This window comes from Impatiens glandulifera, chromosome 6 (assembly GCF_907164915.1).
Source record: "Impatiens glandulifera chromosome 6, dImpGla2.1, whole genome shotgun sequence".
Taxonomy (NCBI): Eukaryota; Viridiplantae; Streptophyta; class Magnoliopsida; order Ericales; family Balsaminaceae; genus Impatiens; species Impatiens glandulifera.
In genome coordinates this window covers 5,666,100-5,679,771 of record NC_061867.1, presented here as the reverse complement: position 1 = coordinate 5,679,771, position 13,672 = coordinate 5,666,100, and the positions used below count along the sequence as shown (strand labels likewise).

At 27.4% G+C, this 13,672-nt stretch overlaps 3 protein-coding genes across 4 annotated transcripts; all 3 read right to left on the bottom strand.

The window, feature by feature from the left end:
- Nucleotides 1-1,141: 1,141 nt before the first annotated feature.
- LOC124942374 (putative axial regulator YABBY 2) lies at nt 1,142-5,989 on the bottom strand. 2 transcript variants are annotated; one of them, XM_047482861.1, is made up of 6 exons: nt 5,594-5,989; nt 3,718-3,849; nt 3,508-3,625; nt 2,116-2,164; nt 1,512-1,587; nt 1,142-1,440 (listed from the first exon to the last, which is right to left on the bottom strand). In XM_047482861.1, exons 1-6 carry the CDS (start codon nt 5,666-5,668, stop codon nt 1,327-1,329), a joined length of 564 nt encoding a protein of 187 aa, XP_047338817.1. In that variant the 5' UTR covers nt 5,669-5,989; the 3' UTR covers nt 1,142-1,326. The 2 variants fall into 2 exon arrangements, with proteins under 2 accessions (XP_047338817.1, XP_047338818.1); XM_047482862.1 differs by having other exon boundaries at nt 3,508-3,622; nt 5,594-5,988.
- A 3,841-nt stretch (nt 5,990-9,830) lies between these two features.
- LOC124943008 (cytochrome P450 72A14-like) lies at nt 9,831-11,299 on the bottom strand. The gene is made up of 3 exons (XM_047483576.1): nt 11,097-11,299; nt 10,549-10,930; nt 9,831-10,292 (listed from the first exon to the last, which is right to left on the bottom strand). Exons 1-3 carry the CDS (start codon nt 11,297-11,299, stop codon nt 9,864-9,866), a joined length of 1,014 nt encoding a protein of 337 aa, XP_047339532.1. The 3' UTR covers nt 9,831-9,863.
- Nucleotides 11,300-11,416: 117 nt separating this feature from the next.
- LOC124943007 (cytochrome P450 72A397-like) lies at nt 11,417-12,745 on the bottom strand. Its single transcript, XM_047483575.1, has 2 exons — nt 12,463-12,745; nt 11,417-11,649 (listed from the first exon to the last, which is right to left on the bottom strand). The coding sequence occupies exons 1-2, from the start codon at nt 12,743-12,745 to the stop codon at nt 11,417-11,419; spliced, it is 516 nt and encodes a 171-aa protein (XP_047339531.1).
- Nucleotides 12,746-13,672: the final 927 nt, after the last annotated feature.

The window sequence follows — 13,672 nt, the reverse complement described above, 5'->3', positions numbered from 1 at the left end:
GACACAAATATATCTCCGCCTCGTCTCCTATCAACTACCGATCAAACCGAGAAAGAACTGCCCAAAACGAGGTAATTCAATTTGATTATGTGGGCGGTATCATATTGTCATTCTTATTAATTACTATTTATTATAAGATTTAATCTAATTGATCGAGTTGTAATTAGTTATTTGAGTTTTGGACCCTCAAATGATTAATAACTTATTTATTTATCTAAAGAAAGTATAATGTATAAATGTTTTTTCCCTAAATAATCAAAGCTTATTTTTTAACAGTTATATATTATTATTATTGAATTTGTAAAAAAAAAAATCATGAAAAATAATAATTGTGATTATATATAATTGGGAATAGTTTAAAGTACTGTTTGATATGACAGAAGCTATGAATTAGACATGACAAGTGATAAGTGAAGCATCTCTCTCTTATTAGAATTGAAGCTTCACCGAATTGACTTTTCAGATTTTATACTACTTTTATTTTATTTACAATATTTAAAATTATTTATTATACAGGGATCAAAATATCTTTACACAAATTTAAAACTAAAAACTTAATTTTTATTTAACAAAATTTATTTTTTTAAGACAAAACTCTTCAAATAGCCAATATGAAACAAACCCTAAAAACAAAAAACAAGAGCATACATAAATTATTACATTGATTTGTCTTTTTCATTCTTATTTTCAAATTTTAATCTAATTTAATACAAATTAACCTGCTAGTATATAAGTTGTACTTTATTTTCAATAAAAAAAACTTAATGTTTAAATCAACTTACAATATTATCTTTATAATACACTATCCAATAAATTATATAATTCCAATATTCAAATAATTAATCAAAATAATTGTCTTAGTTTTTTTTATTAAAACAATAACCCATTTCATTTACTAGAATAAAACTTAAATTAAATAATTATTTTTGATTATATAACTATCTATTTATTTAAATAATCTAATTTTTCTTAATCCAAAACAAATAAAATTATTTTAAATAACTTATTAATTATTCAAATAAGCAGTAAACTATGAAATCTCAATACATTTATTCTCTAGATAACAATCATTAATTACCCATAATCATATATATATATACATTTGAAATTAACTAATATTGAAAAAACAAACTATATCAGTAAACAAATATACCAATATATATATTGAAGACATGAATGAACATGCCTTATAATTATTAGAATTATAGATCATAATAAGTCCTGTTTGGTCCTTCCTTTATGAGAAATAAATTAGAATTCTGATCATAAGTCTTGTTTGGTTTATCACATGCATAGACAGACAATAGACAGATGATATTAATGATCTCAATAGAAACCATTAGACCTGTGAATGATCTGATGAGATTCTGCAACAACACCCTTTGAATGGTCTCTTTTGGCCAGCTTTAATTCAAACTGGATATTAGGAAAATGTGCCCACTACAAAATAAAAATATTTATTTTCCAAACAGGTCTTAACTAAACCAGGTTTTAATTATATTAATACTCACATTTTTGGCTGCGGCACTAAAAGCTTCACGATGGCTAATTTCAGGCTTACTAGCTTTTATCCTTTGAATCTCTGCCCTGTTAAATAAAAATAATGTTATGTAGGGTTTGGGTTATTTAAAAACACTAATCTGAGATGTGGATATTCCTGGAGCACCATGTTCCGTTGGTCTGATTATGTGTCTGCAGGCGACAGAGCCGGCCTAGAGTTTTGGGTTGCCCCATTACGGTAGGAAAAAAATGATATTTTTTTTGTTGTCATAGGTAAAGTTTAAAAAATTGATAAAAAAAATTATTTTTAATAAGATTTGAACTAATAACTAAATAAAAAATTTAAATTCTTGAACCATTAAATTACAACATTTTAGGTTTAAAAAAATATAAATTTATTTAAATATCTTATATGTTTTATTAAATGGGCTGCCCTAGGGAGTGTGATGCCATAACTCGAGGGCTTGTTGGGCTTATCCCATGACCGCCCCTGTCCGTGAGGATTAGTCGCACTCCGAAGGATAAACAGAATCTATCGTTCTAAAGAAAAACAAAATTCAATCCGAACAAACATGTTACCTTATTATAAATAAACAAAATTAAATAGTAACTTACTTGATAAAACGGTTATACGCAGAAGGGACTCGTTGTCTTTTTTCGGGAGCTGGATAAGAAAATATATATAAATGTAATATTATTTATAACATTAAAATTATACTATTGTTATCTCAAAAATCAAATATCAATAATTCAATGTGAATAGTGTGAGGATAAATGTACAATAAAACAAAATGCAATATGATCATAGATAAAGAGTAATTAAATATTAATTGTTTAATCTCTTATTTCAGTTCAATAACTTTCGAATATAAATGTTAGAAACTTATATATATTAAATGCAGTTATTAGAAAGTTTATATGTATATTTTAAAATTAAGCTAAATAAATAGACACTTTGATCAAGTAATTAAAACTAAATATAAAGTTTATTTGAATTTGTTTTCTTCGTTAATCAATTTTTAATAATCAATGAAGTCACATTATTTTTATTTCGTTTTATTTTAAAAAATAAATAATTTCATCAATCAATAATATATTTAAAAATAATATATATGTACCTTTTTCTTTATACTGTCACACATTTATTAATATTAATGACAAGTCCAATCATGAATTTCATTTCTTAAAAAAAAATATATATTATTCCTATTTAAATTCATCTCAAACAGTGTAACTCATTGATAAAATACTATTTTTCTATTTTAAATAAGAGAATTTCGTTTTCATATTTTCGTCAAGCAAAAGTCCTTTTGAAAAAATGTATAAATTCAAAAAAAATCAAAAAAGTTCAATATCTTAGCCAAACGGGTTATTTGAAAAGAGCTTACTTGATATTAGATTTTTCTTAATTAAAAATTTGCCTACATATAACACTCAATATATAGTTAAAATACATTTAATTTATTTTTATAAAAAAATTAAAATACAATTTTTTTTTATAAAAATTAAAATAATTTAGTTTAGTATATTAATAATTTTAAAGTCCAATAAATTTTTTTTAAAAATAATCCAAAACAAACAATCTCTAAATTCCAATTATTTAGTAAGACATTCTTTCACAATCATAATTATTCACCTATCTTTCGTTAATCACATCAAATATTAAAATACTTATAATTCTTTTATTAATTATTATTATACGTTAATACCTTTTAAAATATTTTTACCAAAATAAATTCATTTTCTCAAAATCATCCTCTATATTTAAATAAAACCTTATAACTCATCAAAGGTTTGTTGGGTGCGGTTATTTAAACAACTCAACCTAATCAAACATTCATTAATTTAAAAAAAATCTTTATCTTCTAAAAATTATACCCTATCTTTACTTTTTAAATATCTCGAGTGCCCGAAACCAAATAAGTCCTATTCCTTTATAGATAAAATAATTCAAAGTATGAATTAAAACTAATGATTATTGAAAAAGATTAAAGAGAGAATACTGACGAGGAATTGGAGGCATCCGAGGAGGTGGTTCAATAATTTGAGAAGTCGACTCATCATCCTTGCTATTGCATTTTGAAGAACTAGATTCATTATTATTATTATTATTGCTGCCCATCTGCTTTTATTTGAATATATACAATAAACAAATATTATTATTTATTAATTATAAATCATAAATTAATTATATATATAATGTATAAATATATATACCTGCTGCAGCAACAGATGATCCACATGAGTTTGAAGAAGCAAAGCACCCATATTAACAGACAGTAAATTTCCACAATGCCCGCATCTAACGGTTGCTATTGTCACCATCCTGCTGCTGTACGGTACACTAACCTGTACCCGAATGCATACAATTCATTAATAAGTACATTTTAATCTTTATTAATTTATTCATTTTCCAAAGAAGGAAGCTTCTGGGCCGGGGAGGTAGAATCTGATGAAGACCACCCACACAACTTCACATGGGTATTCATTTGGGTGCTCTCTGATCAGATCAGCTCATCATCATGCATGAATCATGATCTTCTTTAACTTTTTTTTTTTTTTTTTAATTTAAGAAATCGATGAAAACGATGTTACTGTATATAAAAAACCCAGAAAGGCTATAAAGATTGTTATAGAATAGGGAGACCAAATGATACCCAAAGATGTCCAATTTTTTATTCAAACATATGAAAACCTAATTCAAACCTATTCATCTTTTTATATATGTGTACAGATTATACCAAAAAAAGAAGATAAAGTTTTTATCACTTTTACAAACCACTAGTCACTTTATATGCTAAAACAAAATATTTGTTATAAATAATATCTCAAATCAAATTGATTTATTTATTGTTTTATCAATTATGTAACTTTATTTATCAATCAAAATATTAAAATATAATCTAATTCATTTGACAAAATAAAACCTTGGATCAATGAATAATGATAGAGAACGAAAAATTGATATCATAAATGTTGTCGAAAATGATACGTCAACACGTGATTGGATTTAGAAATTGAATTTCTCTCTTATATAATTAACTTTAAGTCTAATAACTTGTTGTCACATCATTCATGACACTAAATTTACTCTCTATATCATTACTTTATGTCAATATCTCTACTAAACAATCGAGTTTATTCAAATAACTTTAATCTGAACAAACCCTTAATTGGTATCATTAAAGTGGTATGGCTAACAATTAAGAATATTGCGGTTTTCAATAATAAGGTTTTCTTATATTAGGTATTTTTGCCGAGTCGATTTCCAATTCATTTAGGGCATCGATGCGGAATGGAATAAGTCATTCAAAGACAAACTTCATGTTTTTATTTGGCAGTGGCTCTTTCAATGATTTATGAAATCACCTCTCAAATTTTCAAGTATGCCTATGAAGGGATCTAAAAGTACTTAATTCAAACATAACATGAACAAACTATAGATCCAATGGAAAATTCAAAAGGAGGTTGTAGTTATTATGACTTGATAATGATAAACTAAATAATTATATATTTAGTAAATCCCACAAATAAATTTTTATAATTAATAGAGCAATAATACAAAGGAAGTACTGCTCTATTAATTTAATATTAGATAGAAATATCTAATTCCAATTATATATAAAATTGCAATACTATATATAACAAATAATAATTCAAACTCTAACTAGATCAGAACACAGAAGTATAAGCTTTTAGAACAAAACACATATCATAAATCTTTAACTTTTCTGACAAAAAAATTAGTTCCAATTACATAATAATCACATAATTAATAAAAACTTTATACAAACTAAAAATATATTATTATTATTATTTATTAAAACAAAATAACTAAAATTGACTAAAACCTAGTTCCAAATACTACTACAAATTAAGAAGCCCTAAATTTTATAATCCCCAAATCTTATATATAAATATAGATCTGATTCATAGAATCAGATATATAACATAAAATAACACCAAGAAGTTATAAGATCAAGAATTAATTATGTTTTTCCTTAGAGATATTGTTAATTAGCAGAAAACTAGGTTACATATACATACATATATATATATATGTAAGATATAAGAATTAATTATGAAAAATTACCGCTAACATGGTGTTGCAGAAGTTGCAATGAAGGTAGCAAACACGGCCGGTGGATACCATTTCCATCGGTTCCATTTTCTTGGAGAGAATTGGTGTTCACAATCAAGAACTGATCAAGATCAAATGAAAAGATTCAAACTTTAATAAAAAAAAGACTGAAAGATTAGAAAGGGTTTGATTTGTTCTTATAAACTATAGAGAGAAATTAGGGTTTTGGTGGAGATGAAGAACTCAAGATTTGAGACCATGTTTGGAAGGTAACTAATAAGCTAACTAGCTAGCTAGGGGAAGAGAGTTAGAGAGAGAATGTACGGAGGAGGTAGGGTTTGGAATTGTTGAAGTGGGTTGTAGGGTGTAAGGAGAGCAATATGTTTAGAATAATAAGAAGAGAGATTTCTTTTAAAATTATTTTTGGTTTAAGGAGGGAGGGAGGGAGAGAGAGGAAAAGAGTTGATAGATGATCAGATCATGGGAATGAGTGGACGGGAGTGATGGATGATGATATGAATCACTTCTACAGCGGACGAGGGGGGCGAGAAGTTAATGCCTTTTGGAATGTTTTGGAAATAAGAGATATATACACACCACACCCTTAACTTGTCCTCCATTTTTAGTGCCTACCCTACAAATTATATGCTTTCAAGTTTCAACCCATCATATATACTTAATTAATCTCCCTTTTATTGATTTTAGTATTCTCAATCGATTAATAAGGGAGTAACCCACATGTTAGCCTAGTGATAAGAGTCGGCTTAAAAGATAAAATAATAACGGGTTCGATTTTATTTGTAAGATTTGAACCGAAGCGGGAACCATGACTGCGGAGCATGCGACTAACAATATTTTTTTCTAAATTTCTTTTTATCTTTATGTTTATTGATTTTTTCATATTTTGTTTGTTAAGTTATTGATTTTGTGGGAGTACATGTACATTATATTTTGTTTCAAATATTTTCATATACACTAATTTGTTTTATAAAATTTACACTGATTTTACTTCATTCAATACACTTAAAACATGTCAGATCATTTTCTTACCATTCCTGACATATATTTTCAGTTCTTTATCATTTCTCTTTGTTTTATATCTAGACAACCAACATTTTTATGTGTCATTACTCGTTACGATTAACTTTTTTTTTAATTACAAACAAAATTTATTAATTTTTTATTTAATTTTAAACATATCCTTTATCTTATTCCTCCCCCCTTCAAGCAACTCAAGCAAAACTTCTATATCTTATATATATCTCTACTTTATTTAAAAAATAAATAAATAAATGTAGTCGATTCCTCTTATCCAGTTAAAGAAAAGCGCGACTTTTTGCCATATTACTCTACTCCAATTGACAAAGACAAGAGATCGCCTTAATCGGTGAAAGAGTTCTCAAGCAATCTCTCGTCTTTGTCTAGTAAGAAGGATTAAGATAGAGAAATATCGTGTAAGTAACTTTCGTCTTCTTTGGCTAGAAATGAGAATGAATTGAAATTTTGATTTGAAAGAAATATTGTAAAAAATAAAATAAAATTTTTGGTGTGATAACGAGAAACTAGCGTGAAGAGAAAAGAATTGCAAATTTTATTTTTAAATTTAAAAAGAAATCTAAATAATTTTTTTTAATAAATAGTGACACGTAAACAAACATGTTGTCTATCTAGCTGTAAAACATTTAGATGGTGTCAATAATAAAGTAATAAAATCAAATAAAAAGAAAGGTTCAATAAATTTTATCAAACAAATTAGTATACATACAAATATTTGAAACTAAGTGCAATGTATATGGAGAAAAATTACTATATATTACCCTTTAATCGATTAACACTAACCATTTTTTTATAAATGAGAGTTTTCACCTTATAGATCTCTTCTTGCATGAGGGGGCTTTCAATAGTTTCTTTACATGATGAATTGTGTCCTTCAAACATTAATGAATAGTGGGTGTGGTGTTTGTACAGAATATTGAGAATGTCCAATAGTTTCCTTCTAATTTGTTTGTGTTTGGATTATTAAACAAGTGAAAATTACATGGAAGTTAATCAAATTCAAATTTGGTACATAACACTAAAGAAAAATTATGTAAATTTAAATAAAATCAAAATCACGTACACAAGTCTAAGGTGGGTGAAGGGCACATGTTGTCGGGTTGATTCCTTCCCTTTTTCGGCGATTCATCTTTTTGTAGTACGCGTGGGTCATGATTATAGAATCGAGTATATGGTTGTCCTCTAATTGAGAAGATTGTTTGTAAATAAGCCATTAAGATGTGACTTTTTTATGACTTATGGTAACCAATTATCCATATCAAATTAAACTAGTTCCATTTCACTTTGAATTAAACAATATTTTGTATGACATCCTATTTTCACTCTACAATATATGTTATTCGATTCCTAACAGACGATTCAACGAATAAATCATTTGCGACACATGTTGATGATACAGACAACTTCGCAAATTAAGGCAACATAAATATTTTGCATCAGAGTTCCAACTTATTATTTCGAGTTCTCTTTTGATGACTGGTTATGTTTTGAATTTTTTTTAAAAGTAAAAAAAAAAAATCATTAGAATACTGCCAAGTGCCAACCAAATGAAGGCCCCCCATTACATTGAAATGTGACTGACCCCTCTACATAAGTCCCTATATATTAATAAATATATTAATTTTGTTAATGAATTTTTCAAAAAATATTTTTGATATTAGACATTTAAGTAGTTTATAAGTATTATATTTTTAAAAACTTTCCATTAAATATTGGGTCAAGTTTCAAGATTTCGATTTTATAAGTATTATACATTAAAAAGAATATAATAATTTGTAAAATAATAAGGCAACATTAATATATAGTCATTGTTTAATCTATTTAAGAAAATACAAACAAAATTATTAGGTTGCTTGTGATCGATGCAACTCTCTTGTCTCTTTCAACCAATTGACATTATTATAAACATCAAACAAAAGTTAAATGAAATAATAATGATTTAATCAATAATTTCATGGGGTATATTAATGAGAAATTAACTACTAAAAAAGTTTAAAAATAAATCGGCAATACTCTCATATTTTGGGTGAGTTATGTGAACCGGTACTCGTTAGAGTTGTCTATGTAGTAAGTACATCAAGTTCATGGACTAGCCTAAAGGTAGCCCATTCAAATCAATCACGCAAAGACGAAAGCCAACCAAATACGCAACAAACTAATTTTGTTATATATTAGAATTCAATCATTTACGAATAATAAAAATGTATATATATTAAGTGAGAACATAAATATAAATATTTACTAAACTAGAAAAAAAAAATTAATATTTTTTTTTAATTAAGAAAAACTAGAAAACACTCCATTGTCATGGCCCTTCGCTTCCATTCAAATCCCTTTTAGTGAGAATTAAATCCGTGATCTTTGAATCTCTTAAGTCGACTTTTTCTAAACAATATTAAATCTTCGCTAACTCGATTACCCCCAAATCCTTCCTATTTCATTTATTTTGGACACTTTGAAGATGCTTTTATATGAATATTTCACATTTAATTTGCTACATTAAACATTAAAAAAAAATAGTTGCTTAACCAATTACCTAACTTAATATAATTATGAATATTTAAGATATGATCAATAATTGATTAGACATTAGTCCACTTCATGGTACAATATCAAATCATGATTATGATTGAAGGTTTTGTTTTAATTTTTATTATTTTATGAGCAAATAATTGGTTTGTAGATTGCAAAAATCCACCTGAAATGAGCTAGTCTTATAATCAGTCCCTTGATTTAACATTGAGAATGATTATATGATTTATATCATATCATACATTAACAACCACTCCTTTTCCACTTCCAAATTGCACTATTTCATTTTCTGGCTAACTAGTATTTTTTTGGTTTCATCATCAAAATTTGTATTATTTGAAAAAAATATTCAATAAAACTGTACTAGTTTATGTAAATATAGATTAGAATTAGAGACGGATCATCGAAAAAAATAGATAAAGATGTAACATGAACCCTAATTTTATATATTTTTTTTCATAATCTTCTTTATATTGTTTTAAGCTCACCATTTTTTTTAAGTCCAACCTAATTTTAGATTTGAATTATTTCTTTAATTAGACATTATTTGATTCCTTACTCATCTTATTTAAACCAAATTCAAATACATTTTTATTAAACAAGGAAATCACTAATAATTATTGATACAAACATATGATTAGGGGATAAATAGCCAATAAGATCACAATAAATTCTTAGGACCTATGAAATATTACTACACACACTTTCGTAGAACAACTTGAGCGCCGAATTGAGGGCGAAGAGTGACAACTAAGGTAGGGGCATGCACGTACGAAGGTGAAAGCTCGAAAGAGAATCGACGAAGAATTAGACTTAGTGCCATCTTCGCCTCCATCATAGCAAAGTTGTTGCCTATGCATGTTCTCGGGCCGCCACCAAAAGGGAGGAAAGAGCCTTGTCTATCTGATGCTGCTGCTAGTCCCTTGGCAAATCTTTCGGGTTTGAACTCCTCAACATCTTCACCCCACAATTGACGATCTCGATGTATGAAGATTATTGGTACCATGAGTTGAGACCCTGCGGGTAAAGACATGTGTCCGATCTTGGTTTCTTTTTGAACGACTCTCATCATCATCGGTGATGGAGGATATAGTCTTAAAACCTCGTATAATATCATGGTTACCTAACAAAAACATGTTAATGTGTTATAATTAGCAAAAGTTCATAAAGAGGAACACAATGGTTCACTTAGAAACAATTTTGTGTCTCAATTGAATAAGAAATTATAAATAAATTTAATAATATATTTTTTTCAATTATAATAACATTTTGAGACATAACTTAGACATACATTTATCAATAGTTTTTCATATAAACTCAAATCTTGATGAAAAAAATGTGTGTAAATATGCCCAATGAATAAAAACAGAGCAACTTACAATTTTGAGGCGGTTTAGCCCATCAAAGTCAGGAACATTGTCCCCAAAAGCTTGTCGAATTTCATCCCTCGCAAGTGTTTGCCATTCTGAATGGATTCCTAGTGAAACAATAGCCCAAACGAGCAAGTTCGAGGTGGTTACTTGACCGGTAAAATAGAAAAGTTTGCACTCTTCTATGACATCTTCGATACTCATTGCATCGTCATTCTTTATAACTTTCTCCTTCAAATTGTTCTCTAAAAGTACGCCTAATAAATCACCATCTCCACCGCCTTCGCCTTTCCCCATTGATTTCTCTCTTCTTTCGATTATCACCTTCACTAGTCTATCTATTTCAATTTTCATCTCTTTTATCTTCTTGTTTGTCTTTGTTGGTAAGAACCTAATATACATCACAAAATAATTGTTAATTATCAACCATCAATAGGTCTAGAATTGTATCTTATGTCATTGAACATAATTTATTTAGACATGTTTTATAAAATTTGATCCAGCTCCTAAAAGTATTTTCAAATGACCATGAACAATATAATAAAAACATAACATACCATGGAATAGGCGACTGCAATGCAAAATAAACCAAATCGGCTTGTTTTTGTTGAATTTCAAATATTTTCATGCCTTCCTTGTAACTACTCCCAAATGCAGTGCGCGAAATCACATCAGACGTCATATTTTGTAGAAAAGACGATATTTCTATCTCGCAATCCTCTCCACAAACATCGACTTTTTTCTCCCACTCGTGTATCATTTCGGTACAACTTACATACATAGCGGGTAACATATCCTATATATTTTTCGTGAATTGATCACCATTATATGATTATTTTTCAATAATAAAAATATGAAAAATGTAATAATGTAAAGTTTATGGAACTAAAACCTTTAATTTCTCCATATAGAAAGCAGGGTTCATGATTCTTCTTTGTTTTGCCCATTTCTCACCCTCATAAGAACCTATTCCAGTTGTTAAAAGACTATGGATTGGATGTTGCTTGGGCTTCTTGAATATTTCATTTTTCATCATAATTTCATTGATCAAATCTGGGTCCATTATATTCACCCTTGGAATTGGTCCTCTCCATGTGAATGAATTATTTCCTGCAAATTTGATTTCTTTTAATTATCCAACTAAATTAGAGCAATTGAAATATTGATATTAAGTTGGTTAAAATTTTGAATTAATTATTAAAATTTTACAATTTTAGAGGAGGTTAACTAGTCTTAAGCTCTTACCTTATTAAATCTACTATTATAAGATTTTACAAAATTTTAAATAGTTTGGATTTTACAATTTGTATGATTTTACATAAAAAAAAGTCTTAAATTTATATTTATAAATTCAAAAAAGTATTATTGTTATTTTTTAGCCTTATTTGTTAATTATAATTTTTTAATTAATTATATATATATATATATAATATATTTTAAAGTAACAAATAAATTCTTAATTTTACAAGTTTATGATAACTAACGAGTAAACTCATTATTTTTTTTTTCTGAATTTCACATAACAGTACCAGAATGATATGATTAGAAATAAAATACATGTTTTCAAACAAGCAAAAATTGTAATGGATTTATTTATAAATTAGGGTATCATCTCATATTAAAACATGTTTGTTAGAAAGTAGGATTTTGTGTCGGAGTGCGACTAATCACTGCGGGTTAAACACGTAACCCGCAAAAACACGTAACCAATTAATTAGACTAACAAAACTTGACGTGTAACGGGCTCGAGCTTAGAACCTTAGATAGGATGGGATATCCACGTTTTTTTTTTCCGCTAGGTTAGAAGAGAATAATATGTTTTATATATATCTTCTATAGTTTTATGAGTGTAGGTGTATTGCATCTATAACCAAATTTGGAAACCCTTTGATAATTTTTTTCGAAATGATGACATTTACTTACCATACTTATCAAGAATATGGCGGTGAAAAGGGAAAACATGGCCAAGAATATCGTCGGAAAAGTGAAGTGGACGGCAGCGATTGGCTTCCTCTGTCATAGAGATCATTTCTTTAGAATCACCATAATATAGACAATAAGGATTACCCTTTAATCCCTGCTTCCTTAGTAGCCTTTCTAGATTCTTTGGTTTAAACCATACCCAATAAAGTAATTTCCATCCATAGTATGAGATGAAGACAATAACTATGGCTATAAATGTTATGGAACTGGAATTATACACCATTGTTGATATTTTAAAGCTTGTTCATGTGTGTTAGAGAGATCAATAAGGGTGTTGAATTGTGATTGTGGATGGGAGAATTTATGTGACTATAAATTTGAATTGATGAAGAACATAGATTGAATTTATTATTGTTAATAAAATTATGATAGTGACATATCTATAGAAAATTGGGTTGTATTATTTGAAATGGGTTGAAGAATTTAAATATATGAGGAGTTGTAATGATAAGAAAGTGACAATTTACCTTTTTTAGTGATTAAAATGGTGGTCCATATATACCTAATGTTGTATTATTAGAAAAAAAAAATAGTCATATTGTAACAATAATGTATATTTGTTTAATACATTATATTTTAACTTTTTTTTACATTTGTTTATTATCTTTTAAAATTATTTTTTTCTAGATTAAGTAAGCATTTTAAGAATTTACTTCAATTTAAGGTGATTTTTTAAGAATAAAATTAGATAAATTGAAACTAAGGTATTAAAAATATTCTCATATTTTAGTGTGTACGGTGATGTTTGAGTCAATTATCGGTTATTAGAAAGTTTGGATAGAAACTGCGAACTCATTTGGATTAAATAGATGAGTTACTATCTCGGTTATCTTTGGATGAATCACTTGACTCGAAAAGAATCGTATGACGTTCAATTATCACGATCGAATGATGTGTTTACTTCATAATGTTATTATTAAGACGATATGGTAGGTCTTATCGAAAAAGTCGGTGGAGACGATCGATGAACTAATTGATCTTCTTAAGAATTTGCGAGCTGATTAACGTTAATTTGTATATTTTTTCGCTAGTTTAACATATTTGACTATAATGTTTTCATTGCTATTTCTCAAATCTTGTTGTGTTTTGAGTTTATTTAATAACATTCAAAATATCGTGTTTTTATATAATTATTATTTTTTTAGACTTA

Bases quoted from the DNA above. Each gene is read 5' to 3' on its own strand.
- LOC124943007 (XM_047483575.1), bottom strand. From the start codon at position 12,745: ATGGTGTATAATTCCAGTTCCATAACATTTATAGCCATAGTTATTGTC. The intron at 11,650-12,462 runs GTAAGTAAATGT...TCAAATTTGCAG, and splicing joins CCATATTCTTGATAAGTATG to GAAATAATTCATTCACATGG.
- LOC124942374 (XM_047482861.1), bottom strand. From the start codon at position 5,668: ATGGAACCGATGGAAATGGTATCCACCGGCCGTGTTTGCTACCTTCAT. The intron at 3,626-3,717 runs GTATATATATTT...TTCAAATAAAAG, and splicing joins ATCATCTGTTGCTGCAGCAG to CAGATGGGCAGCAATAATAA. The intron at 1,588-2,115 runs GTAAGTTACTAT...TTTATTTAACAG, and splicing joins GCGTATAACCGTTTTATCAA to GGCAGAGATTCAAAGGATAA.
- LOC124943008 (XM_047483576.1), bottom strand. From the start codon at position 11,299: ATGATACACGAGTGGGAGAAAAAAGTCGATGTTTGTGGAGAGGATTGC. The intron at 10,931-11,096 runs GTATGTTATGTT...GATGTATATTAG, and splicing joins TTGCAGTCGCCTATTCCATG to GTTCTTACCAACAAAGACAA. The intron at 10,293-10,548 runs GTAAGTTGCTCT...TGTTTTTGTTAG, and splicing joins GGCTAAACCGCCTCAAAATT to GTAACCATGATATTATACGA.